We start from the raw sequence: 24534 nt of genomic DNA, 5'->3' as shown, positions 1-24534 counted from the left end.
AGTGAAAGAATAAGTATTTACAGTAAAATGAACAGTTCTGTTTTAATCTTTATGCTGTTATACCTTTAAAAGTATCGATATACTAATATATCAATAATTATTAAAAGTGAGAAATTATAAATTCATATGGAGGAATTTGATCAAGGGAAGTCAGCTCCTTTTCCTTTTTCCATTATAGTTAGGTAGAACTGTGCATTGAAACATGTATGAAACCTAAGGTAGCAAAATGATGAAAATAAAGTGGTACAATATTTATAAGATAGTATTGGGGTGCCTGGGTGGCTCAGTTGGTTAAATGTCCGACTCTTGGTTTCAGCTCAGGTCGTGATCTCAGGGTCGTGGGATTGAGCCCTGCATTGGTCTCCATGCTCAGTGCGGAGTCTGCTTGAGAGTCTCTCTTTCCCTTCCCTCCACCAAATAAATAAATTTTTAAAAAAAGATGGTCAGTATTAACATAAATGTCATTGAGAGACTGGCAGTGTTGTTGACCAAATGAAGGGTGAATTTATCAGACGTGAAGTGAGTGAGAAGGTAAAAGGTAGTAGAAGTTTTTGGTGGCTATACTGGGAAATGCCTAAATAGTTAAAAAAAACAAAACAAAAACCCAAAAGCCTTCCATTTACTTCATTGTTTGCTTTTCACAATGAAAAATGTCAGACAAGAAAAGGCTGGGTCATTGGGGGCAGAAGAATTAGAAGATGAGATGATTTGGGATATAAGTAGATCTTTACATCTTTTCCTTGCCTTTTTTTTGTTTGTTTGGGTTTTTTTAAAAGAAATTTTTAAAAAGATTTTATTTATTTGTGAGAGAGAGAGAGCATGAGCAGGGAGGGGGAGGGGCAGAAGGAAAGGGAGGGGGAGAAGCAGACTCTCCGCGGAGCAGGGAAGGGAGCCTAATGCAGGACTGAATCCCAGTGTGTTCTGACTTAGTGTTCAAAACTCTGTTCTGGAATCCAGTGGTGTCCTCCTAACAAATTGATAGCTATTCTTGGAGAGGGGGAAGGGAGGAAGGTGTTCTAAGGCTAATTAAGCTTGGAAAATGTAGTACATATAGCTCCCTTTTGGTTATTCGTGAAGTACTTAAAACACATTAAAGCTCTGGAAAATTTTGTAGTAAAGAAATTTATCAATTTGTTTTAGCTCAGTATTTCTAAAATTTAACTGGCCACCAACTCTTTTTTTGTTTAGTTTAATGCTGAATTTAAAAGCCTAGGTGTTTTGTAGGGTTTTTTCCCCAAAGACTATTAACATTTCTGCTTCTACCAGACCTGTATCCAAGTCGTAAGAAAGTAATTTCAAAGGACAGTATTACAGAAAATACTTACTAGAATGGATTGTGACCATGGAAGTATTTTTATTTTAACCCAGGCAAACAGATTTACTGTAGGGCTTTGGTAAATTAATATACCCTGTAAAGAACTGAGAACAGTTAAGAATTTATTAAAAATTGAAAGTTAGTTGTATTTATAAATGTTATTCTTTATGTTTAATATCATTAAATATATTGATAAATTAGGATAATTTTATGGATCCGAAACAGTTTTTAGGATCTATTTTAACATCGTTTCATTGACATTTTTAAAAACCACATATTGAAAAATCTAATAAATTATTTTATAGGCACTTTCAGCTCTGTTTATTTGGCCACAGCACAGTTACAAGTAGGACCTGAAGAGAAAATTGCTCTAAAACACTTAATTCCAACAAGTCATCCTATAAGAATTGCAGCTGAACTTCAGTGCCTAACAGTGGCGGGGTAGGTAATTTAAAGATATTTTAATTGAACTGGCTGTATATAATTTTTAAGATTTTTAAAGGGATATCTAACAGGGATGATGAAATTATCCATGAATTAAACATTTTTCAGTCAGGTGTTTGCAATTTGGTAGCACTTTTCTTCTAACGTTGGGATGGTTAATTAAATTTATATTTTTAGAGTGGATTACCCTTGAAGCTCAGCTTGACTCCCTGTTCTCTTACTAATTTTTCTGATCTTCCTGCCAAATCATAAACCATGGTCTAGATATTTTTTAAAATGTAGGGAATTCATATTTCATATCTCCTCAGCTATTGACAGCCTCATTTCATACTTTATTTTGAACAACAGAAATATCTGGCATGTCTTTCTCATTGGTCTCTCTCTCTCTTCTAGGTCATTCCTATCAACAAAGGTACATGATCTAGTATCACTTGTGCCCCTGTCCTGCCATCCCTCTTCCAGCTGCTCCATCATGTCTTTGCTGCCCTTCCCAGCCAGACTTCCCAAAAATGATCTATATACTGTTTTCACTTCCACACCCTACCTTCACGTCTCACAGTGTCTGCTGTCCTCTGTGCTAAACTGAAGCTACTTTAGAGAGAGTCAGCCATGACTTCCATTTTTCCAGTTTTCTTTTCCTGTTTACATGAACTGTAGGCAGCGTTTAACATAATTGATTTGAACCATTGTCTTCTGACTTCTGTACTGCTACATACTCCTTGTTTTCTTCCTGCTTTATTTGGCTTTTTATTTTCAGTATCCTTTTGCCTGTTCTTCCTCTTCTACCTGACATCTAAATGTTGGAGTTTCTTGGTGCCTGATCTTGGGCTTTTTTGCTCTGGACTCTTCTCTAGGTAGTATGTATTTCCATGTGGCTTTAAGTGTATGGTGATGATGCCCGTAAGTGTATATCTTGCCTTAGACCTCTTACCTGCAGATTTGACATATCTACTCGAGTACCTGATAAATATCTCAAACCTAATATTCTCTAAAGTGAATTTTAATACTTCTTTGTGCAAAAAAACCCTGTTGCAACAGCCTGTTTTCATCTGAGCATCCATCATCAGATCCTGGCCATTTTACCTCAAAAATATATCTAAAAACCCATCCATGTTTTTCTGTCTTCTCAACCACTACCTCAGACCAAGCTTAGATTACTAAAATAGCCTGCCTGCTTCTTCTCTTTCCCCCTGAATTCCATTGTCACAAAACAGCCAGATTTGATCTTTAAAATATAAAACTTTGTATATATATAGCATAAATTGTGTACTGTTAGTTCCATCACTTAAAATCCAGTTCCTTTGGAAAAAAAAAATCCAGCCTTATCACCTGCCACTCTTCCCACCTCCCTCTCTCTGCACTCTGGTTTCTTTAGTTCCTCAAATTTGTCTCAAGCTTTCTTATCTTAGTGTCACTACGCATACTGTTCCCCAGTAGGACCTCTCCCAATCTTTGCATGCTGACCCCTCTTCTTTCTGATCTGAGCAAGAGTGGCACCACTTCAAAGATGTCTTCTGAGGGGCACCTGGGTGGCTCAGTCAGTTAAGCATCTGACTCTTGATTCGCTTCAGGTCTCGATCTCAGGGTCCTGAGTTCATGCCTCATGTTGGGCTCCACTCTAGGCCTGGAGCCTGCTTAAAAACGAACAGGAGGGGCACCTGGGTGGCTCAGTCGTTAAGCCTCTGCCTTCTGCTCAGGGCGTGATCCCGGAGTTCTGGGATCGAGCCCCACTTCGGGCTCCTATGCTGGGAGCCTGCTTCTTCCTCTCCCACTCCCCCTGCTTGTGTTCCCTCTCTCACTGGCTCTCTCTCTGTCAAATAAATAAATAAAATCTTAAAAAAAAAAACAAAGGAAAACAAAGTTATCTTCTGAGTTAAATTAGATTCACTTGTTATTGTCACAGCACCTTTTGATCTCTTTCAAAACCTTTATAATCTAATGTTTTATTATCTGTTATTGTTCATTAGATAATAAACTGAACGAAGGCAGAAATCATGTCAATTTTAATTCCCCTTCCCATTCCTAATATTTAACGTAGTGTCTGCCAAATAACTGTGCCCACTAAATATTTATTGGATGAATGGACAAGCTATTTCTTTGTGTCACCCCTCTGTTTATTAGAGAAGACAAGAGAATGAGATGGTCTTTTTAAGGCATAATTACGTACGTTCTAGTCACTTGAGTAAAATTGTTCGTTTTTCCATACTTTAAATATTTTCTCTACCGTTTTTCCTTTCAATGTACTTCAAAAAAGTGCATGTTAAAAAAAAGCCTTTATCTGATCCTGTTTCCTTTCTAGCTCCCACACTGGTTTTTCTTCTTTGCCAGATATTTCAGGCATATTTTATGTTCTGCTTCCATTATATCTTGTTTTCCCTCCTTAAGTCCCATTTGGCCTCTTCCTTTCCACTCGAATTGCTCTCTGAAAAATTACCAGTTAATTCCTCTTTGCCAAACTAAAAGACTCTCTTCAGTTCTTATTCTCATGACCTTCATACTGATTACTGCCTCCTTTGAAACTCCGCATCCGGGTGACATCCCTTTCTGGGCTTTCTGCCTTTTCTTCCTTACTCTGCCCTCCACCTTGAGACTTCTCCAAGACTCAAGCTTTCTCTTCTCTCAAATCATTCTCAGAGCTTTAGGTATCACTTCTCCACGAGTACTGCCACTGATCTCTCACTTCTCACACAAGATGTAATTTTGTGTCCAGACATTTTTTTCAAAATGATGTCTTGGTTTTCAGTGCTTTTCCTGATTTCTCCACATATTTTGTTGGTATCCATGTTGTTTTACTAGTTGGGCTCAAAACCATGGAAGTCAACTTTACCCTATTTTCTCATCTATTTTGATGCAATATAGCATAGCAGTTAAGAGCATAGATCGAGAGCAAACTGTCCGGATTCAAATCCTGTCTCCATCGCTTACTAGTTTAGTGTCCTTGGCAACGTTCCTGAACCTCTCTATGCCTCAATTTCCTTATCTGTACAAAAGGTGGAAGGAAATAATAGCATTGTTCTGATAGGGCTGTTGTGAGGAGTAAGTGAATTAATAAATGTATTGCTTACCTACGGGGCACCTGGGTGGCGCAGTCAATAGGCGTCTGCCTTCGGCTCAGGGAGTGATCCTGACGTTCTGGGATCGAGCCCCACATCAGGCTCCTCCGCTAGGAGCCTGCTTCTTCCTCTCCCACTCCCCCTGCTTGTGTTCCCTCTCTCGCTGGCTGTCTCTATCTCTGTCAAATAAATAAATAAAATCTTAAAAAAAAAAATGTATTGCTTACTTAGATCAAAGCTTGACATATAGTGAATGCTCAATAAATGTTAGCTATTTTTTAATTAACTTATTTATTACTATTATCATTTTATTGGCCCTAAGACTTGTTAATTCATTCTTGTTATTCATGTTGTCCTTCTTATTCTGTCACTTCCCCAATTAAAACTATAATTATCTCATGTTTGAATTATTATAGTAACCTCATAACTGGTGCTACTTTTTTTTAAAACTTTATCTTGTACAAGTCAGTTAAACATGTATCCTATCCTACAAGTTGTTGGTTTTAAGTAGTTTTCTAGCATTATTTGTGCATTGCTAAAAACTTCATTTTTAAAGAAACTGAGCATAAAGTTTCAATTCACTTGACCTTTCCTCTAAAGTTCATTATACATTTTTCCACTAGGGGGCAAGACAATGTCATGGGAGTTAAATACTGCTTTAGGAAAAATGATCATGTGGTTATTGCTATGCCGTATCTGGAGCATGAGTCCTTTTTGGTAGGTTTTGATACTTCCTGAATTTTTTTGGCTAAATATTTAATTGAAAACAATTTTATGACCTTATTCATAACTTTATTTTAGGACATTTTGAATTCTCTTTCCTTTCAAGAAGTACGGGAATATATGTTTAATCTGTTCAAAGCTTTGAAACGCATTCATCAGTTTGGTATTGTTCACCGTGATGTTAAACCCAGCAATTTTTTATATAATAGGCGCCTGAAAAAGTAAGTATGAAAAGTTACCAGAAAATAATTACACTTGAATGAATTTGTGCTATGGGGTTCATCCCGGAGATACAGAACATAGTGCAACAGCCATGCACAGATTTTTTTTTGTTTCAAATTTTCATTGTGGTTGGGGAATGGAAATACAGTGAAAGAAAAGATAAAATTGTATTGGTAAAGCAGTGTACATCATTAGATATACTATGGTTCAGTGGAAATAGTACTTAGCTAAAAGAAACTTAGAAAGGGTTTAGGCCTTTTTGACCTTCACATTTCTTCTTATCTCTGGGCTTCATTTTTCTAGTAAAGAAGGGGAGTGCCCACATGATAGCCAATCTCCTATTTCAACACTAAAATTGTGTTTTTATGTATATATTGTATATGTTTGTGTGTATGTGTGTGTGTACACACACACCTATTTTATGCTGATAGAGGCATTGTAAGCTGAAAACCTAACTTAAATACTGTTCAGTATACAATGGGTCATACTGAGTATGGTAGCAAGTATAGAGCTACAACTTCTTTTCTTGAATTTTATACTTCTGACTTTCTCTGTAATTTTAATTAAATCAAATATTAAAGCCATTTTAATATTTTTAAGCTTGTTTAATTAAAAATTATCTACTGTGATGCCATCTCTATCATCGTAAGAGAGCAAAGGATTGGGCTTCTATCCTGGAGTCCTTATCAGCACAGGCCATTGGAGAAAGGGGAGAAAGATTTTTGTGTGTATGTGGGATATATCATTCCTTAATTTTCAAGCCTAATTAGCTATTAAATCATTACCTTGTCTATAAACTCATTTTTCTTGTCTTTTTTCAAGAATGTTATACTTAATTGATCCCGTAAAGAATTACACTTTTTGTATGAATATGACTTGAGCGTATTATGATGTTATTGAACTTTGTTACAGTGAGGTAAAAATGCTTACTTTTGTTTGTCTTAGGTACGCGTTGGTAGACTTTGGTTTGGCACAAGGAACCCATGATACGAAAATAGAGCTTCTCAAATTTGTCCAATCTGAAGCTCAGCAGGAAAGTTATTCACAAAATAAATCCCATGTAATCACAGGAAACAAGATTTCGTTGAGTGGCCCAGCAGCACCTAAGGAGTCGGATCAGCAGCCCACCGTGAAAACTTCTGTGAAAAGGCCCTACACAAATGCGCAGAGTCAGATTAAACAAGGAAAAGATGGAAAGGTTCTGCCTCTTTTATTTCGTAAATACTAATAAGGTTTTAGAAATGTACTTCTTCCTCCAACAGAGGGAGATACAATACCAGAATAATACTTGCAATTAAAAACATTTCTGCATTTGTTACATATTAAATTGATTAGATTCCACTAAGATTTATAATGGATTGTTTTACCATTTCAAAACTGAAATTACTTGGTAGATTTATAATGTCTCTTGTCATTACGTTATGTAACAAATATGGAAAATAACATTTTCCATGCATGTTATAAAGTTCAGATTATTCTTTTTAAAAGAAAACATTAGTTATAGGGGAAAAATTCTGAAGTGTCTATCTCCATTTTAGCTGCACAGCAAAAATGTAACATCCATTGGGGTGGTTTTTAAATTTTTTAGTTATATATATATATTTGTGGATTATGATAACATTGTATGGGTGTTAAGAGTTCTGTCTAGACTATTTTCTCCTTTCACAGAAGTGTTTTGGTGCCTGAGAATGACTTGGATGCAGCTGTTTTTGTTTCATGTCACTTAACTCTTTCAAAACTGGCAGAGTACAGCTGGCAGAAAGTGTTACAGATATAATCCTTATTTTCCTTGTTTTTGTTGGTATTGTAGGAGGGATCTGTAGGCCTTTCTGTCCAGCGCTCTGTTTTTGGAGAAAGAAATTTCAATATACACAGCTCCATTTCACATGAGAGCCCTGCAGTGAAAGTAAGTAAAGTAGCTTAATAGTGCAATCATCAGTCAGTCGTACACTGAAGAGAATTTAGGGATTGGCAGATTAATATTTATTGTCACTAAGTTTTTAAAAGTAGAGTTTTGCTGTGGCAGAAGGTATTACTGCTTTGAGCATCTTGTCAACACTTTTATTTTCTCCAGTTTTTTCCTGAACTTTTCTGGTGGAATTTTTCATCATTTTTGGTTAGCTGACTGTTGTTGCTCTTTTCTAAAGGAACATTTAGAACATCAAGGCCTTTTCTTTCATTGGCTAGAATGTGAGCTCCTAATAACTGACACATAGGTGATAGTGTAAAGATATTTGTAAAGTTTACGAAATTGTAATCAATGTTAAATGGTTTTAAATTGACTTGTGATATCCTGTAACAGCTAGATAGCGTGAGCAGTAAATTAAAACTCCGATTTTAGCCAATGTAATTGTGCAGTTTACAGTTCTGAAATGGAGTTAGACACTAGAACGTAACTGTTATGCTTTTGTAACATATCAGGAAAAGTTCTGATAAAGTGTAAGTGAAATATTTACCAATTGAGGATTATTTAGTAAATTTTAATATGTTTACTCAACAGGAAAACCTAAAAAGATCTTAAGTACTTTAATAAACAACTGTTTACCTAAAATCCAACAGCACATCCGGCAGTTCTAAAAGTTATGTTTCTACCGTTATGTTTTGCCATTACCAGCATTTGAAGGTATCATGTTAAATATCATGAAATAGGAAATATGACTTTTCTTTTACAGCTTATGAAGCAGTCAAAGACTGTGGATGTACTATCTAGAAAGTTAGCAACAAAAAAGAAGGCTATTTCTACAAAAGTTATGAATAGTGGTGTGATGAGGAAAACTGCCAGTTCTTGCCCAGCTAGCCTGACCTGTGACTGTTACGCAACAGATAAAGTTTGCAGTATTTGCCTTTCAAGGTAATGTGTTTTGATGGTGCTGTAAAATCACCAGCATGCTGCCAGACAGGATTAGAAATTGCATTGATTTTTGTGGGCAATTGATTTAGTGTGAGGAAAGGAACAACACAGATACCTTGAAGAGCAATTGATAACCATTGTCATGTATTGTTCATTTGACATTTATATGGTTTTTGAAAAACACATTTGCTCTTATATGCAGATAATTTTGGTGGGGGCAGGGGTAGTTATTTTGGAAACTTAGAATCACACATTTTGCTTCCTGATTTAATCTTTTGTTTTCTTTCCTTATTCCCACCTATATAGAATAACCAGAACCAAAGAGTGTCTCATTCCTACTCTTAGCCTTATAAATTCCTCCCTTTCTTTCAAATGTTGCATGAGCTTTCATGAACCTCTCCTAACTCAAGTATATAAGAGAATAAGTATATCGGAAATGAATTTTCTGGTATCACTCAAAACAGAAATGAATTTTTATACCTCTGAATTCTGTTGTATTTAGTTCTGTTGTATTATATTTTTCTTATCATCTACCTATTTTTATACCTGGAAGTTACCTTAAAATTCTTCTGGAATAAGGCCTGGTGATTTGTGGGGTAGAGGGGGGAGGGACCAGTAGAAACAAAGTCTAGGGTTTTCCCCACACTGGATTATCATTTGCTTTATAAATAACTTTTATTTATATAGATATCAAGGCAGAAGTTACTGTGAAATAAATCAACAAATGTTACTTTTTGGTCTTAAATAAACTTTAACATAACTAGAAAAATCTTATTTCATCATCATAAGGCGGCAACAGGTTGCCCCTAGGGCAGGTACACCGGGATTCAGAGCACCAGAGGTTTTGACAAAGTGCCCCAATCAAACTACAGGTATGTTGCACTAGGAATACAGAACCCAATTAGAATTGGTTATTCCGGCTATGTTTTATTTTATGATCTTTATGTTTTACTGATATTAGATAATGTTTTTCTGCTTTTAATAAATTATATAAGTAGTTCTAGCAGTGTAGCAGTCCCATTTTTGAGATCATGCTATTGATGAAAGTTTCTACTTGTCGTGTTGCGGGGTTTTTGGGGGGGGGGGTTGGTAACATTTTTTCCTATAGATTACATCTTGCTTGTCCATTTACAAGATGATTTTTGCCAGGAATTTTGTTTGTGGAAGAAAAATTGTGTTTAGTAGTCTTTGCTAACTTGATACTTGGCAACATTTTATCTGGTTGCCCAATACCCCAAAGTCTTCTGTAATGCACTTGATTGTAGGTTTAAAATTATATTTTGTTATTGTGAAAATAATATAGTAGCTTTAAAGAGTTTTGAGAAAGGAAAAGGTTTATAACCTACAAAAGTTACCATGGAGCCAAAACCTAGGAGAAATCTTGAGTAAATGAATGCTGCCGTTCGCTTGGATTATGGACTTTAAAACAATACATTCACCCGTTGTGCGTATTTTACACTTGCTCATGATACAAAAAAATGAAAGTATCTGCTTACTCTCAAATAATAATCTGTTGGGGATGGTCATAAATCTTTATACAAGGTATTTTAGGGATACCTAGCTATTCCTATCTGAAGGGAAAATGGAAGGAAATTCATGGAAGAGGGAACCTCTAAGAGATGTAAATTGGAGTGGGCAGTTGGCACTGATACATGAGTAGAGGATCCCAAACAGAATGGTCTAGTCGTATAGGAAACAATAAGGTTAGTGTTGCTAGAATGTAAGATTGAAGTAAAGGAATGTGAGAAATAAATCTGATAATAGGTAGACAAGTCAGATCACACATGTTAAACAGCTTGGGCCGTATCCTCTAAGTGTTGAAAAGTTATTCAAGGGAAAGACATGGTATTAATTATGTTGTAACTGGATCATTCTGGCAGGTGTACAGAGAGGAGGATAGGTTTTGGAGAGTGGTGGCTTACTGTGGTCCAGGTGAGAGACACTGAAAGCCTGAATGAGGGCATCACTAATAGGAATGAAAAGAAAGGTGAAGGATTGGAAAGGTAGAACTTGGTAGATAATTAGATATGGGATTTGGGTTTGGGGTGGTGAAGGGAAAGGCACCCCGGATGTTTATCAGATTTCTAGCTTAGGGGACTTGAATAGGTATCAGTAACAAAGGTGGAGAATAAACAGCTGGTTTACAAGGAAAGATAAGGTGGATTGGGGCATAATTGGCTTGAGATATTTGTGAGACACAGAGATATCCAACAGAATAAAAGTCAAGCTCAGGGAGGTCTGGGCTGGAAATACAGTTGAATGTCATCAGTACAGAAAAGATGGTTAAAGCCATGAGATGGATGGAGCCAATCAGGGAGAGGATACGGGGAAGAAGAGTTTGTAACTGGGGAACCTCAGCCTTAAGGCTTGGGGAGAATGTTGAAGGAGGAGGCGGATGTACAGAGGGAACGAGAAAAGGCAGGTGATACAATGGCCAAGGGGCTGGCAAATAACTTCGTGATGCTAGGAAGTCAGCAATTAGGAGAGATGTCCCTAGGGGCGCCTGGGTGGCACAGCGGTTGGGCGTCTGCCTTCGGCTCAGGGCGTGATCCCGGCGTTATGGAATCGAGCCCCACATCGGGCTCCTCCGATAGGAGCCTGCTTCTTCCTCTCCCACTCCCCCTGCTTGTGTTCCCTCTCTCGCTGGCTGTCTCTAAATCTTTAAAAAAAAAAAAAAAAGAGATGTCCCTAAAAGAAAAAAATCAGTTTCTTAATGTGAGCATGGGCTAGTCTTGATGTTAACCGCCAGAATTTTGGAGATTCAAGTTTCTGTAGCAGAAGTTAGGGTTAGCACCTGGGTGAAGAAGAGCTTCTAATGTTCAATAATTTTCGCTGAAATGAACCACTTTCACTGTGGTGCGTAATTCTTGAGGAACATCCAGATTTTTCCCACATGGCTATTTTTGGATTTGATCTTATAAAATACGTATCTACTTATTGTTTTCTAATAATGAAATATCCTTTAAACTTACTGACATGTTGCTTAAGAAAGAAGACATTGTATTTTGTATTAAGGATGTTGGACCAGGGTTTCTCAGCCCTGGCATCACACTGTAGCATCTGAGGAGCTTAAAAAAATACTGATGCCTGAGCCCTACTCCAGAACAATTAAATCAAAATCTCAGGGAGTGGGCCTGGGCATCAGGATTTTTGTAAGGCTCAAGATAATTTGCACAGCAAAAGTTGAGAACTATGGATGTAACATTAATGTAAACTGACTACTGCTGATAAAATTACAGATTTGGGATTTTTTTTTAAAGTTTGTTTTCTGTTACAGCAATTGACATGTGGTCTGCAGGTGTCATATTCCTTTCTTTGCTTAGTGGGCGATATCCATTTTATAAAGCAAGTGATGATTTAACTGCTTTGGCTCAAATTATGACAATTCGTGGATCCAGGGAAACTATCCAAGCTGCTAAAACTTTTGGTAAGCAGTTTTATATTCTAGAACAAAACAAATGCCTTTATTATCTCCTATAAATCAAATTACTGTGAAATTCTCTTTACGAATAAACATTCTGTGTTCATAAAATTCTCTGATGTTAGGTACAAAATTTCTCTGTTGCTCTAAAATTAATTGCATTGTGTAAGAAAATAATTTATCATCACTTTTCTTCTATATAATCATTTAATCTTACCACAGAGTGCTATTTAAATATTTAAAATTCAAGTTTATAATCTTAATAAGGAATAACTCCCTGTAGTTATGGTTTGACTTTATTATGTAAATATTTCTAATAGTATGTTTTAATTTGTTTATTGTATATTTATTAAGCATCAGGCCTGCCTTAAATGATCTTAGTCTATACTAACAAGTAAACAGCTAATTATGATACAGCATAATAAGGACGATAGTAGGGAAGATAATGAAATGTGTGTTAGTTGTTAGGTTCCTTAGGGTTAGGGTAGCAAGGAGAAGAAATGAGAACACTTTAGCTGATGGAGTTATTATTATAAGCATGTAATGGACATGGACATCATCTTCTTAGCTGTCCAAGTTCTTACTTCCAAGACTGGGATATGCAGTGTACTTCATAGGGCACCTGAGAATTATCTTAGCCTTGTTCTGGCCAGTGACTTGAACTCAAATGCCCACCCTGTGTTTATTCTCCATGTACAATTATAGTTAAATGTTTTCAAAGTGGGTGGCTGTGATTGAGTCAGCATGCTACCACATGGTATAGAACGCCTTTGTGGGACAAAATTTCACACAGCCCACTTCAAAAGTAGCTGGGCTGCTTTGTGCCCAGCCCCAGGATCAGTGGGTCTTCCATCAGGGGTCCAGATCAGAATTATCTGAGGAACTTAAAAAAATACATAGGCCTATCTCACCTCACTCCTTCCTGGAAAATAAGATTCAGAAAAACATGATACATAGGAAGGTCAGGCTTGTTTGAAAAAACAAGTGATTTTGACCAAGACCAGTTTCTAAGAACCACTGCAAAAATGATTGCCCTTTACTTAGACACCATTGCTATGGTCTAATCCCATCAGAAAAACTTGGTGGTGGTTGTGAAGAAACCTTTGTGATAGAGGCTTACCAAAAAGTGTTTCTGCAGCAAAGTCAATCCACAACTTGTAGCTTTCTTGCACCCACTATAAGAAAATTTTATCTGAGGTAGTGGGGTGAAATAGTACACAATACGAAGGGAAAGTGACCATAAATGGAAGGCAGGATTGAGACCTTGGAAATTATATTCTTACACATGTTTATTCTCAACTGAGAAAATTTTTCATCTACTGTTGAATAACTTCATGAGAACTTTATGAACATGAAGTTTATCAGAGCATGAGCACCAAAACGTTTTGTTGAAGAGCTTAAATCTCCCCTGTCTGTAGTCAGTTATAATGAGGATCAGCAATGGAAGCACAACCTGTGACACAGAAACATTCCAGGGTAAGTGTCGCGAGAGCAGGCAAGGGCTCTTACAGATTTATCATCGTAATGCTTGTTCTCATATTAGAAAAATAGTAATGCCATGTAGTACTTGTCTCAGTTTTATTAGTAGGACTTCTGCAGCTGTTTCAGTCATATCTTCCTGTAACTTTGGGCTGAATACAGAAGGACTCAAAACTTCAGTAGTCAGTGTTCTCCTTTAAGACCCAAAGAAATGACTTGTTTGGGATAAGCAGTGGGAGTACTTTTACTTCTATTGTGTATAACCTGCCTCACTGTCCTCAACTCCTAGAGCTGGCCCCACTGTGGATTGTCATCAAGTACTTAACTGAGTTCTGTCAGAGAAAGTCAGAAGAAAAATCTTGAGCTAAAACAAATGTCTGATACATAGTCTGTAACGAAATATATTTTTTAAAGATTTATTTGAGAGAGAGTGAGGGGAGGGGCAGAGGGAGAGAATTTCAAGTAGACTCCCAGGTGAACAGGGAATCCCACAGGTGGCTCGATACCAGGACCCTAAGATCATGACCTGAGCTGAAGTCAGATCTTAACCAAATGAGCCACCCAGGTGCCTCCACATTTCTGTTTAATAAGGAAATACAAGGCCAAGATAATACACTACTGCCTGTGTGCTTATTTTTGCCCATGTCTAATAATCTCTCAGTAAATTGTTTCAAAGACATTTATATTGTTTAAAAACTGAGATCTGGGTACTTGGGTGGTTCATTTGGTTAAGCGACTGCCTTTGGCCCAGGTCATGATCCTGGAGTCCCAGGATCGAGTCCTGCAACAGGCTCCTTGCTCAGGAGTGAGTCTGTTTTTCCCTCTGACCCTCCCCCTTCTCGTGCTAGCTCGCTCACTGTCTCAAATAAATAAAATCTTTTTAAAAATTGAAAAAAAAAATACAAACTGCAATCTGGTTTATTAATTCATTCAAAAACATTTATGAGGACTTTATGTGGCCAAGGTACTTTTGCTGAGTCTGGAGCTTAAATTCTAGTGCTGGAGACAAATCTGTCAAATGAGTGGCATTGAGAAAAATAAAAGGGGAAAGGAGAAGAAGAGGGCTCAACTCTTCAGAGATTGGTCAAGGACAGCATCTGTAAGGATGTGAGATCTGAACAATGACACGAGAGGCTGAGTAATGCTTTTTTGTCCAGTCCAGCAGACATTAATTGAGAGCCTACTATGTACTAGACACTGTCTAGGCTTCGGGGATTCCAAGGTAAATTAAATAGTCCCTACCTTCAGAGAGCTTATAGTCTAGTAGGTGAGACAGAGCTACAGTTACAATAGGGCCAATGAAAGTAAAAGTAGAAATTTTCACAGGTATAACAGAAGTGTACAATGTTCAACTCTGAGAGTATCAGACCTCACAGAAGTAATTCTTAAGCTGAGTGATATAAGTTGGAGTGTCCTAGGCACATGGAGTTAGGGGGCAGGGGGGACAGGGGGATCCTAGGCAAAGATAGGAACCATGTAGCCAGAGGCCTGTAGAAGCTTGGAAGGAGGAGAGGGAATGGGAGCTACAGCTGATGACAGATGACAGGAGGATATGGTAAAGCTGAAGAACTGGGCAGTCAGGTGAGTCCCTTACGTAGCTTAGCAAATCACTGCTTTCTGTGCCCCACTTGATGATTTGGCCTTCCACTCTGTGGTACAAAACACAAATATTAGCATGTGCTGCTCTATCTTATACACGGTGTAAATACATCCATAAGGTGCGTGGTTGGACTTGCATGATTCTTATGAGAGAGGCTTCTGATATATTCAAATAATATAAAATACATGTATTTTGTCTTTTTTAGGCAAATCAATATTGTGTAGCAAAGAAGTCCCAGCACAAGACTTGAGAAGACTCTGTGAGAAGCTCAGAGGTATCGATTCTAACACTCCCCAGTTAACAAGTGATACACAAGGGCCTGCTTCTCATGACCCAGCTTTTTCAGAGAAGACTGACCATAAAGCTTCTCACCTTATACAAACACCTCAAGCACAGCACTCAGGGGATTCACTGTATAAAGGGGACAGTGGTGGCCGTGCGGGTAGTTGGAATACAGGTACTGCCGATTTAGAAGGCTGGGGTGAGGTACCCGATGAAGCTTACGACCTGCTCGATAAACTTCTAGACCTAAATCCAGCTTCAAGAATAACAGCAGAAGCAGCTTTGTCGCATCCTTTTTTTAAAGATATGAGCTTGTGATTATCATTCTACATGTAATGTTTGCTGTTGTGTATTATGAGAGGGGGGTGAGTTCTTCGTAATAGCTATAACTTCTAGATTAGAGACCAGGGCAGGATGAATAATTTATTTTAAAATGTTAGTATTTGCTCTTTGGCAGATTCTAAAATACGGATTAAGATTATTTAAAATGCCTGGGATAGTTCTTTGGGCTAACTACGTGATCTCTGAGTTAGAGCTGCCCAAGTAGAATCTGGTCTTTAGCTTCCCTAGTTACTTGTCACTGCCGTATGCAGAAAAGCAGCTGTTTTAGCCTAGTACATAGGAGTTTAAGGCATAAGTCTTAAAATTAATGGATATGATCAGGACTAAATGAGTCAAAAGACTTACTTGGTTTCTTAAACTGTGAGCTATGTGTACTTCTAGAAAACTCAACCTGGTGCTCTCACCATTCTGTAGGTAAAGAAGGTCATTTCCTCTTCTAGAGGCATATATTCTACTTACGAACACTAAAACAATGAGAAGATGTTGGGGATGATATCACTTAAAATTGAATTTAATTTATCCATTTTTCAAAGTATTTTATTAAAAGCATATTTTGTGTGAATTACCATGTTTTTCTTAATGGTTTCTCTCTTGATTTTTTCCACTTTCTCTTTCCCGACCTAACACATTCTCTTGGAAATAATATGGTGCTTTCCACAAAGTTTCCGGGTGCTTCGTTAAGTATTGTATTTGTTTACAGTTGGGAACTCACTGCATACATTGGTTGTTTACAGGGAAGCTGCAGAGCCAAGGTGAATACTGATAGTCCAAAATGTTTTTCTTTTTCTCACCATTGTAGGTGTAATTAGGTAGCTGCTAAGAGGAGAAATAAATACAGCCTTAAGAATAGTATTGGAGATTTTTTTCCTCTGGGTAGAGTCATCAGCATCTCTACGTCCTGTTACAGCTAATTTGGTCCTGCTCAAAGAAGGTTGACTACTAGAGTCTTGGGTGCGTTGGGAAGAGAGCTAAGTGGTCAGAGTAGAAGAGGACCAGAGGTGGAGACTTACGTGTTACTACCTTCCAAAATGATGGATGTCATTGACAGAATATCAGACTCTCTGTGGGAAAAACGTCTGCGGGTATGGGTCTGCTGAGAAGTTTCCCATTTAGTAGAGACAGAGGATAGAAACAGCCTGGGGGGGCGCCTGGGTGGCACAGTGGTTAAGCGTCTGCCTTCGGCTTAGGGCGTGATCCCGGCGTTCTGGGATCGAGCCCCACATCAGGCTCCTCTGCTGTGAGCCTGCTTCTTCCTCTCCCACTCCCCCTGCTTGTGTTCCCTCTCTCGCTGGCTGTCTCTATCTCTGTCGAATAAATAAATAAAATCTTAAAAAAAAAAAAAAACAGCCTAGGGATATAGAACATACATTTTGTTATTTTGTGCATTCAAGTCAGTATGTCTACCCACTCTCTTTGGTAAGTATAGTACGTACATAAACCATGACCACTGGTGTGCTGTCTTTTCATACTGTAATCTTTAAAAACAAAACTTGAATGTTCTTAAATTTGTTAATAAAGTTATTCTTTTATATTTTTTTTATGTCTGACTACTCATTTGAAAAATACTCTTTAAGAAAAAAAAAGTATTGATCACTGGAAATATTTTCCTTCTGAGATTGATGAGTGCTCGCTCCAGCAAATAGTAGGCAGTAGATTAACAAAAATTGACCTGGCTCAACTAATATGTGAAAGACTGAAGTAGATTTTTGTTATAGAAAAGGAGCTCATTGATCTCATCTATGGGAAATTTGTAACAAACAGTAAAAGCAGTAAGTCATCTCAGTAATCAGAAAGAAGTCTACTTAGCTAAAAAAAATTTTCTTGGTGTGATTTCACAATCAATGTATTTCACAATTAACATATTCTAAGAAAATTAACAGGAAGAAAAATTTAACTACCAAAAGTGCAGGGCAGGAGATGTTCTCTAAGAAAGTTTAATATTCAGGGTTGTTGAGTTTAAAGTTTTTATTAATATCACTGTCAGAAGAGAACTTGGCTGATATGCAAGGGGAGGTGGGTGCTAAAGGGAGCCAGTGTTTTAAAAGCCATCCAGGGTTGTAAATTAGTTCTCAGGGCATTTCAGTCCCATTAGAGAATGTTGGGGGCTACATAGGTAGAAATTAGAAAGGAGCTTCCATACACATATTCTTCAAGCTTTTCATCCTTCTAAACAGCATTTTATAATGCCATATATCAGCCTAAAAGATTTTAATTAGCCAAAATGGTCATTTTTAGGGAAAGATTAAGAAGGTAACTAGTTAATGCCATTTCCTATTATTATGGAAGTTCCCAGAATATTCAGCTATTTTTCATTGTCAGCTTTTTAAAATTCTTATTGCTCAGACTCTTGAGATAAAACTGTTAAGGGTGTTTTCATTTACTAAGCCTTAGACGTTTAGAACTATTAATATAACAAGCTACAAGTATTGGTTTTCGAAACAGGCTGTAGCTCTGTAGCATTTTTAATGAAACTTTTCCTTATATGGAGATGATTATGGTTGTCTTAATGACCTAAATAAAAATGCGGCTCAAGAATGATTATTCCAAAGAATTAAACTTCGTTTGTTTCAAAATCTGAGCAAAAGTCATCAAGTGATGTTAATCTCATGTTTCTGGCATCGGCATTTTAGGAACAAAATGGTGTTACAGATATCAGAATATTGATTGCGTAAAATCTTGAAACCCACAAGACATGTAGGCTTAGGTCTTAGTAATTTCTGCTGTTTATGTAATTTCAGCCCTGCGCGTCACCGAAAAGTTATTTATCTTAAGAAACTGTGGCCAAATTTGGCGGGTAACGCTGTCTGCCAGCATCTGCAGATGTATTGTTTCCGCCTACGTGGTGCGTGCTGTCTGTGGTCTTTAAAGAACACTACCCAACACGAGGCAGAAATGTCAACTCCCCATTCAGATTTTTTCCTTTGTTCTTAGAACTGAGGTTGCCATTTCCTAATTTCGTCAAATTTTGTGTTTGAACTGTCTTCCTTTCTTGAAAGGTGGATATTATCACCCATGTAGTAGATAAGTAATCAGAAGTAGTTAATGTTGTGTCAAATTACAGCAAGATCTCCGACAAAGTAACCACAAAGGTCAGTGGTAAGGCAAGTATTTACTAAATAATGACATTTTAGATATCTGAAATGAAAAGGCTCTGATCTCAGGAAAGCAATTGCAGGTTGGGTGAGAAAATTATAAAAATGAAGTCAAAAGTGATGGCAAAATAGTGCAAGCTTAATGTGACCTGGTAAATTTTTTCTCAATAGAAGAAAATGAATTAAAAGAATAAATTGCCCTTGACTCTGTTTTGAATGCTTTTAAAAAATTAATGTCTTACAAATAAAATCTTAAAAAAATAAGGTCTGGTAAATAATTCAAAAGGTTAAGCAAAAATCTTATTGGGGGAGTGTGTACATAGCTTTTATAAGGAAGATGACTGGAAAACAGTTGTAAATGGTTTAGGATTCTGATTGAAGGTGCATCATGTGCAAAATGCCCTTTTAAATTTAACACACCATCCCAGCCCTAAGTGGATCCATCTTGGACCCTACTGAAGCAAGTGTTCGAGGAAAGTAACAGTTTAGCACTAGGAAATTTAATACTATCTTATGAAGTAAAAAATAGAGAATAACTTCTAGATTCATCTCTAATTCTAGATTTAGAGAAGGCAAGTGTCACTCCCTCAAGTAGGAAACTGAGATGAACCAAGGGATGGCCTTTGAGATCCTGAAATCACTAACCTATCAGCTGGGAAATGAATGGCACAAATCAGAAAATAGAAGAGCCACCTGATAATTTTTTTTTAAGATTTATTTTAGAGTGCATGCGTGACCTGGGGGAGGGCAGAGGCAGAGAAACCCAAGCGGACTCCACGCTGAGCGCAGAACCCCAACGCCGGGCTCTATCTCACGACCCTGAGATCATGACCTAAGCCACAATAAGAGTTCGTTGCTCAACTGACTGAGCCACCCAGGCGCCCCGGCACCTGATAATTTCTTTCTAACAGAATTTTTGTATATATTTCTTACCTACATTCTATTGATGATGTGATTTTATAGGTGTATATTTAATTATGTATTCACCCTTTGTATAAATTCCTTCCGTAACTTCTCTGAAGATTAGAAAGGACTCCAACTCCGACAAGATGAAGACAGTAAATCAGAAGCAGCTGTATGGCTGTGTAGCCTCACTTTGTTATTTTAGCTCCGGCCATAAGCAAAAGGAGCAGGGGGTTGGGGAATCTAGCCACCTCCAAAGTTTTCTAGATACGTTTAATACTTTTTCACCCAGTAGAAGTTTCTTTATTTTTTCTGGCATGTTGCTGGTCTTCCTACGCTCAAATATTCTGATTAAAAACAAAACCAGCCCCACTGTATGTATATGTATGTATGTGAGTAATCTTTGGACAAGTATTCGTAATGCTCCTTTACACTTTTCCCCCCAAGGTTTGTGAAATGAATGCCTGGCGGTCTGTGAGTGTCCTGTCATTTTAATTTCTTATTTTGAAACTCCACAGATAAACGGCCATACGAAATGTGTACTCATAAAATTGAAACTCATTATCACTTTTACGTGTAAAACACCAGCATCTTACATCTCTTGGTTGTGTTTTGAGGAAGTATCATATTTCTCCCTATGCAGTGTGACAGCCAGGCCTGGCATTCATTGAGCAAGTGTTCAATAAATATTTGTTAATTGAATATATTTAAGTTATCTTTCATTTGCTTCTTTGGCAAGTTATTAAGCCAAAAACCTCTCTTAATACGGGTGCCTATTTTCCTAAGTTTGGTACAATTTATTTGATAGGGAGTGACATAAAAATGAAATGCCTCATTCCTTTTTACATAATCTTTTCAGCAGACTGTGCCCACCCCCAACAAATATGTAATTTAAATGATAGCAATATTTTGATGTCAGACTTCAGGTTCCGAAGAGCCCTCCCAAGGGGTCTTTGGACTTTCAGTTGCCATGACCTGCAATGCCTCTCCCTCCTCTCTGCCTATCCCAGATGTGTTCTTAGTAGGCTGTAAGAAGTCACATTCCTCCCTCCACAAAACCATTCCTGATCAATCCAAATGATCATTTCCTTGATTTCCTATAACCAGATGATAAATTTCTGGAAGGTAGAGACTTTTACATCCCCCCATATTTCTTACCACATTAGAGAATCAAGTACACTGTCAAAACAAGGGGGTTGACTAGGAACCTGACACCAGGAGGTATTTCCAAACCCCTTCAGGACAATCCCAGCCTAAGGACAGCCCCTTTAGTTCTTTGTAAAAGATTTTATTCATTTATTTGAGGGAGAGAGAGAGGGAGTATGAGCAGGGGGAGGGGAAAGGGGAGAAACAGAGTCCCTGCAGAGCCCCACGCAGGGCTGGGATCCCAGGACCCCAAGATCATGACCTGGGCCAAAATCAAGTCTGATGCTTAACCAACTGAGCCACCCAGGCGCCCCAGCCCTTTTATTCTTAAACATCTACAAGATTACACTGTTTTCCCTCTCCTGATTTCCCAACGCCCCACCCCCTCCTAGCCCTATCGGTTCTAATTTCCCTCCACTCCATTTTGCTGGTGTTTCATTCCCATTGCTTTGACCTCAGTGGAGAGACAACAGCTGGTGGACATTCTGTAATAACTTTTCACATCCTTGTATAAGAGGCAAGTGAGCAAAAATTTCATAACTATTACAGTTGTGTTTTTACCTCTTACAATGTGCCAGGCACCATAACAATCTAATCGATTTGTTTTAAGGACTTGTAAGTATGCGTAAAGTACTATGGGAAAGCATTATGTACTCACTTGATTATACTTTGCTAAAATGATTCATTTTCATACTCGTAGGACCCTGTTCATCTCGGATTTTCCTGAGACTGCTTCAGGTCCAAAAATGTCAGTCCTTGATGTGTTCTATGAATTCCAAAATTTCTGCATCCAAATTGCATTTTTAAGAATGTCTTTCAACTAGAAGTAGTGTGAAAATTTTAGAAATGTGTTTTAGTGTTTTAGCTTTAAAAATATGTCTGGCGGCACCTGGGTGGCTCAGATGGTTAAGCATCTTCCTTCAGCTAAGGTCATGATCTCCAGGTTTTGGGATCGAGTCCCACATCGGGCTCCCTGCTCAGTGGGGAATCTGCTTCTCCCTCTCCCTCTGCCTCTCCCCCTGCTTGTGCTCTCCCTCTCAAATGAATAGTCTTAAAAAAATAAAATAAAATATGTCCACATTAATGTGGCATTTGAGGCTCTCTTCTGCTTTGTGAACCAACTGATGTATATATTATTGAGTAAAATGGACAGTCTTCCAACGTCTTTTAAACACCAAACAGGGCCTTAAATATTTTCATTGAGATTAAAAATATAGATGTAACAACTGGGAACCAATGCCCCTTTACTCACCTGTTACAGATTAAAAATAAACCATGCCTAGAGGCAGCATAACAAAGGAGTCAGCCAAGGCTGGCTCTTCCCTGTACTTTGAGCCTTGGTTTGCTTAGCTCTAAAATGGGGTTTATATACCTACTTCATCGTTTGGAGGAATAAGAGAGAGTGTGCTCCCTAAGTATAATGTTGACACAGTACATAATTGTTTCCTTTCCCTTCTTCCCCTTACATTTCCCCCACTACAGGAGACTGGCCTAAGAATATTCTTATGTATTTCTTCCTTAACCATTTTTTTAAGCTCCTATTAGGGCTTTTAAACCATTAAGTGGAAAATTGCTATAATCTGGAATGCTGTGAGCCTGACACTAGTAATACTTATTTTCTATGCATGGTGATGTTCTGTCTATCCACCAGATGGCAGGAGTTCCTTTGGCATGTTCTATTAGCTGTCCAGATATGTTTGGACTAGTGTATCAGTAAGGCTATTAAAACAGAAAAGAACATACGCAAAAATAATGGCTCTTATATAATAAAAAAATTTTGCCAGGCAAAGGGGAGTGGGGTGGGGGTGGGGTGGCTAGTGATCACCTACCACACCCTCACATTTTCCAGGCACAAATTTCTCGTATGTTCTACTCTTTCTCCCCTGGGCTTTTTCATATCCTCCTTCCTTTGCCTGGAATACTTCACTAAACCCTGGCCTCAGTCACCGGAATAACTCCCGTTCATCCTTCAGGGCTTAGCTCAGACATCGCTACCTTTAGGAAGCCTTCGACCTCTCGTTTTGAGTTCCGTGCCTCCTCCCCTTCTGCCCTGGTCCTCTGGTCCTGCTCATTGGTTGTATCCTTCAAATGTTGCCTCCTCAAACAGGCCTCCCAATTTATTTAAGTATCATCTTTTCCTCTAGAGTCTAGAACAGTGCTTTGGACAAGTGGATAGTCAAAACCCTATGGTTCTCACTCATGCATGGAATTTAAGAAACAAAACAGAGGGTTACAGGAGAAGAGAGGAAAAAATAAAACAAGATGAAACCAGAGAGGGAGACAAGCCATAAGAGATTCTTAATCCTAGGAGACAAACTGGGTTGCTGGAGGGGAGAGGGGTGGGGGAATGGGATAACTGGGTGATGGGAATTAAGGAGGGCGCCTGCTGTAATGAGCACCAGGTGTTATCTGCAACGGATGAATCACTGACCTCTACCTCTGAAACCAACATACTATATATTAATTGAATTTAAATTTTAAAAAATGTTTAAAAACCCCTATGGTACGGAACGACTACTTCCACAGCACCCTGTAGCCTCCAGTCGTTTCTATGTGGCACTTACAGCTTAGGTCATCGGTCTCTCATCTGTACCATCTACTGGGTTTCAAACTTCCTGACAGGAGCCGTGCCTACATTATGCACCACTGTATCTTCAGTGCTTGGCATACAGTGAGGCCTCAAGAAATACTTGCTGGAAAATGAGCATACACAGCTTTAATATACACATATGCACACAGTAGGACTACAGTGAAGCAAACTGTTCTTTGAGGAGCTCAGTGAAGCAGAGGAGACCTGGTAGCCGGGCTACTAGTTATACTGGGCTTTTTTTCCTATAACAGAGTGAGTGAATGAAGAGTGAGTGAGTGAGTGTGTGTGTTCAGCCTCCAAACAAAAGCCTGCGCAGCTCTATGACCGAGGGTGGGGACGGCACACCCGGCTAAAATAAAGCCACGTTCGAGAGATGAAGCTTATGTGTGGATTAAGGGTGAGGAGATGTCGGATATATTTCTGTAAGTCTCCAAGTACAAGCGCTGGCGCTTCTCTGTTTCTAGTAAGTTCCCCAGGGGAAGAAGATGCAGCAGTGCCTGGCACATCGCGTGCCTGCCGCAGTCCCAGCGGCTCCTCGTCTCCCTCAGCCGATGGCCTCTCTGCTGGCAGTAACACCGATTCTGTTTTGCTTCCTCACCCCCACGTCCGAGGTGCAGGCCGGCCAGACAATGTCCCCTGCTCCCAAACAGGCACCCTCTCCCTGCCGCCGGCTCCCCACTCACCTGCTTCTTCAGCCTTCCCCTCCTGTGCTTCCAGGGCCCCTGCCTCCTCCTGCAGCCACGGACTCGAGAAAAGCCAAAGGCCTGGTCCTAAGTGCAGCAGCCGTGGCGCTCCCCACCCTACAGCAGATCCTAAACCGATTTGCCCTGACCCCAGGAGTCATGAGGTGCACCTGGTGCGCTCAGGAAAGCCAGGTTGTTCTGATGATCCTGATGGGACCAAGATGTTTACATTCTTCTCACTCTCTCACCACCGCAATGTGAGAGGGATCCAGATATGTTGCAACAACGTGGCCTTGGGCCTGCGGCTCTTGAGTTATGAAATGTTATGGCAAACTCTCCTTGCACAGAGATGTTATCAGCAAAGGGCTCTGTCCCTGAACCCCAGCAG

General features: G+C 38.7%; 1 protein-coding gene across 5 annotated transcripts in view; it reads left to right on the top strand.

Annotated features, from left to right (window-relative positions):
* CDC7 (cell division cycle 7) overlaps positions 1–16294 on the top strand; it is a 25284-nt gene extending 8990 nt beyond the window's left edge. For all 5 annotated transcript variants that reach the window (XM_040627049.1, XM_008690606.2, XM_040627046.1 and 2 more), the window contains 9 exons: positions 1621–1756; positions 5436–5529; positions 5614–5756; positions 6703–6955; positions 7568–7663; positions 8430–8608; positions 9398–9480; positions 11886–12035; positions 15314–16294. In XM_040627049.1, the coding sequence (XP_040482983.1) occupies positions 1621–1756; positions 5436–5529; positions 5614–5756; positions 6703–6955; positions 7568–7663; positions 8430–8608; positions 9398–9480; positions 11886–12035; positions 15314–15708 (1529 nt within the window). In that variant the 3' untranslated portion in view covers positions 15709–16294. The remainder of the gene's footprint in view (positions 1–1620; positions 1757–5435; positions 5530–5613; positions 5757–6702; positions 6956–7567; positions 7664–8429; positions 8609–9397; positions 9481–11885; positions 12036–15313) is intronic.
* Positions 16295–24534: the final 8240 nt, after the last annotated feature.

This window comes from Ursus maritimus, unplaced genomic scaffold, assembly GCF_017311325.1.
Source record: "Ursus maritimus isolate PB19 unplaced genomic scaffold, ASM1731132v1 scaffold_12, whole genome shotgun sequence".
In the NCBI taxonomy this organism is placed as follows: domain Eukaryota; kingdom Metazoa; phylum Chordata; class Mammalia; order Carnivora; family Ursidae; genus Ursus; species Ursus maritimus.
Note: the sequence above shows the minus strand (reverse complement) of the source record. Positions and strands in the feature narration are given on the sequence as shown.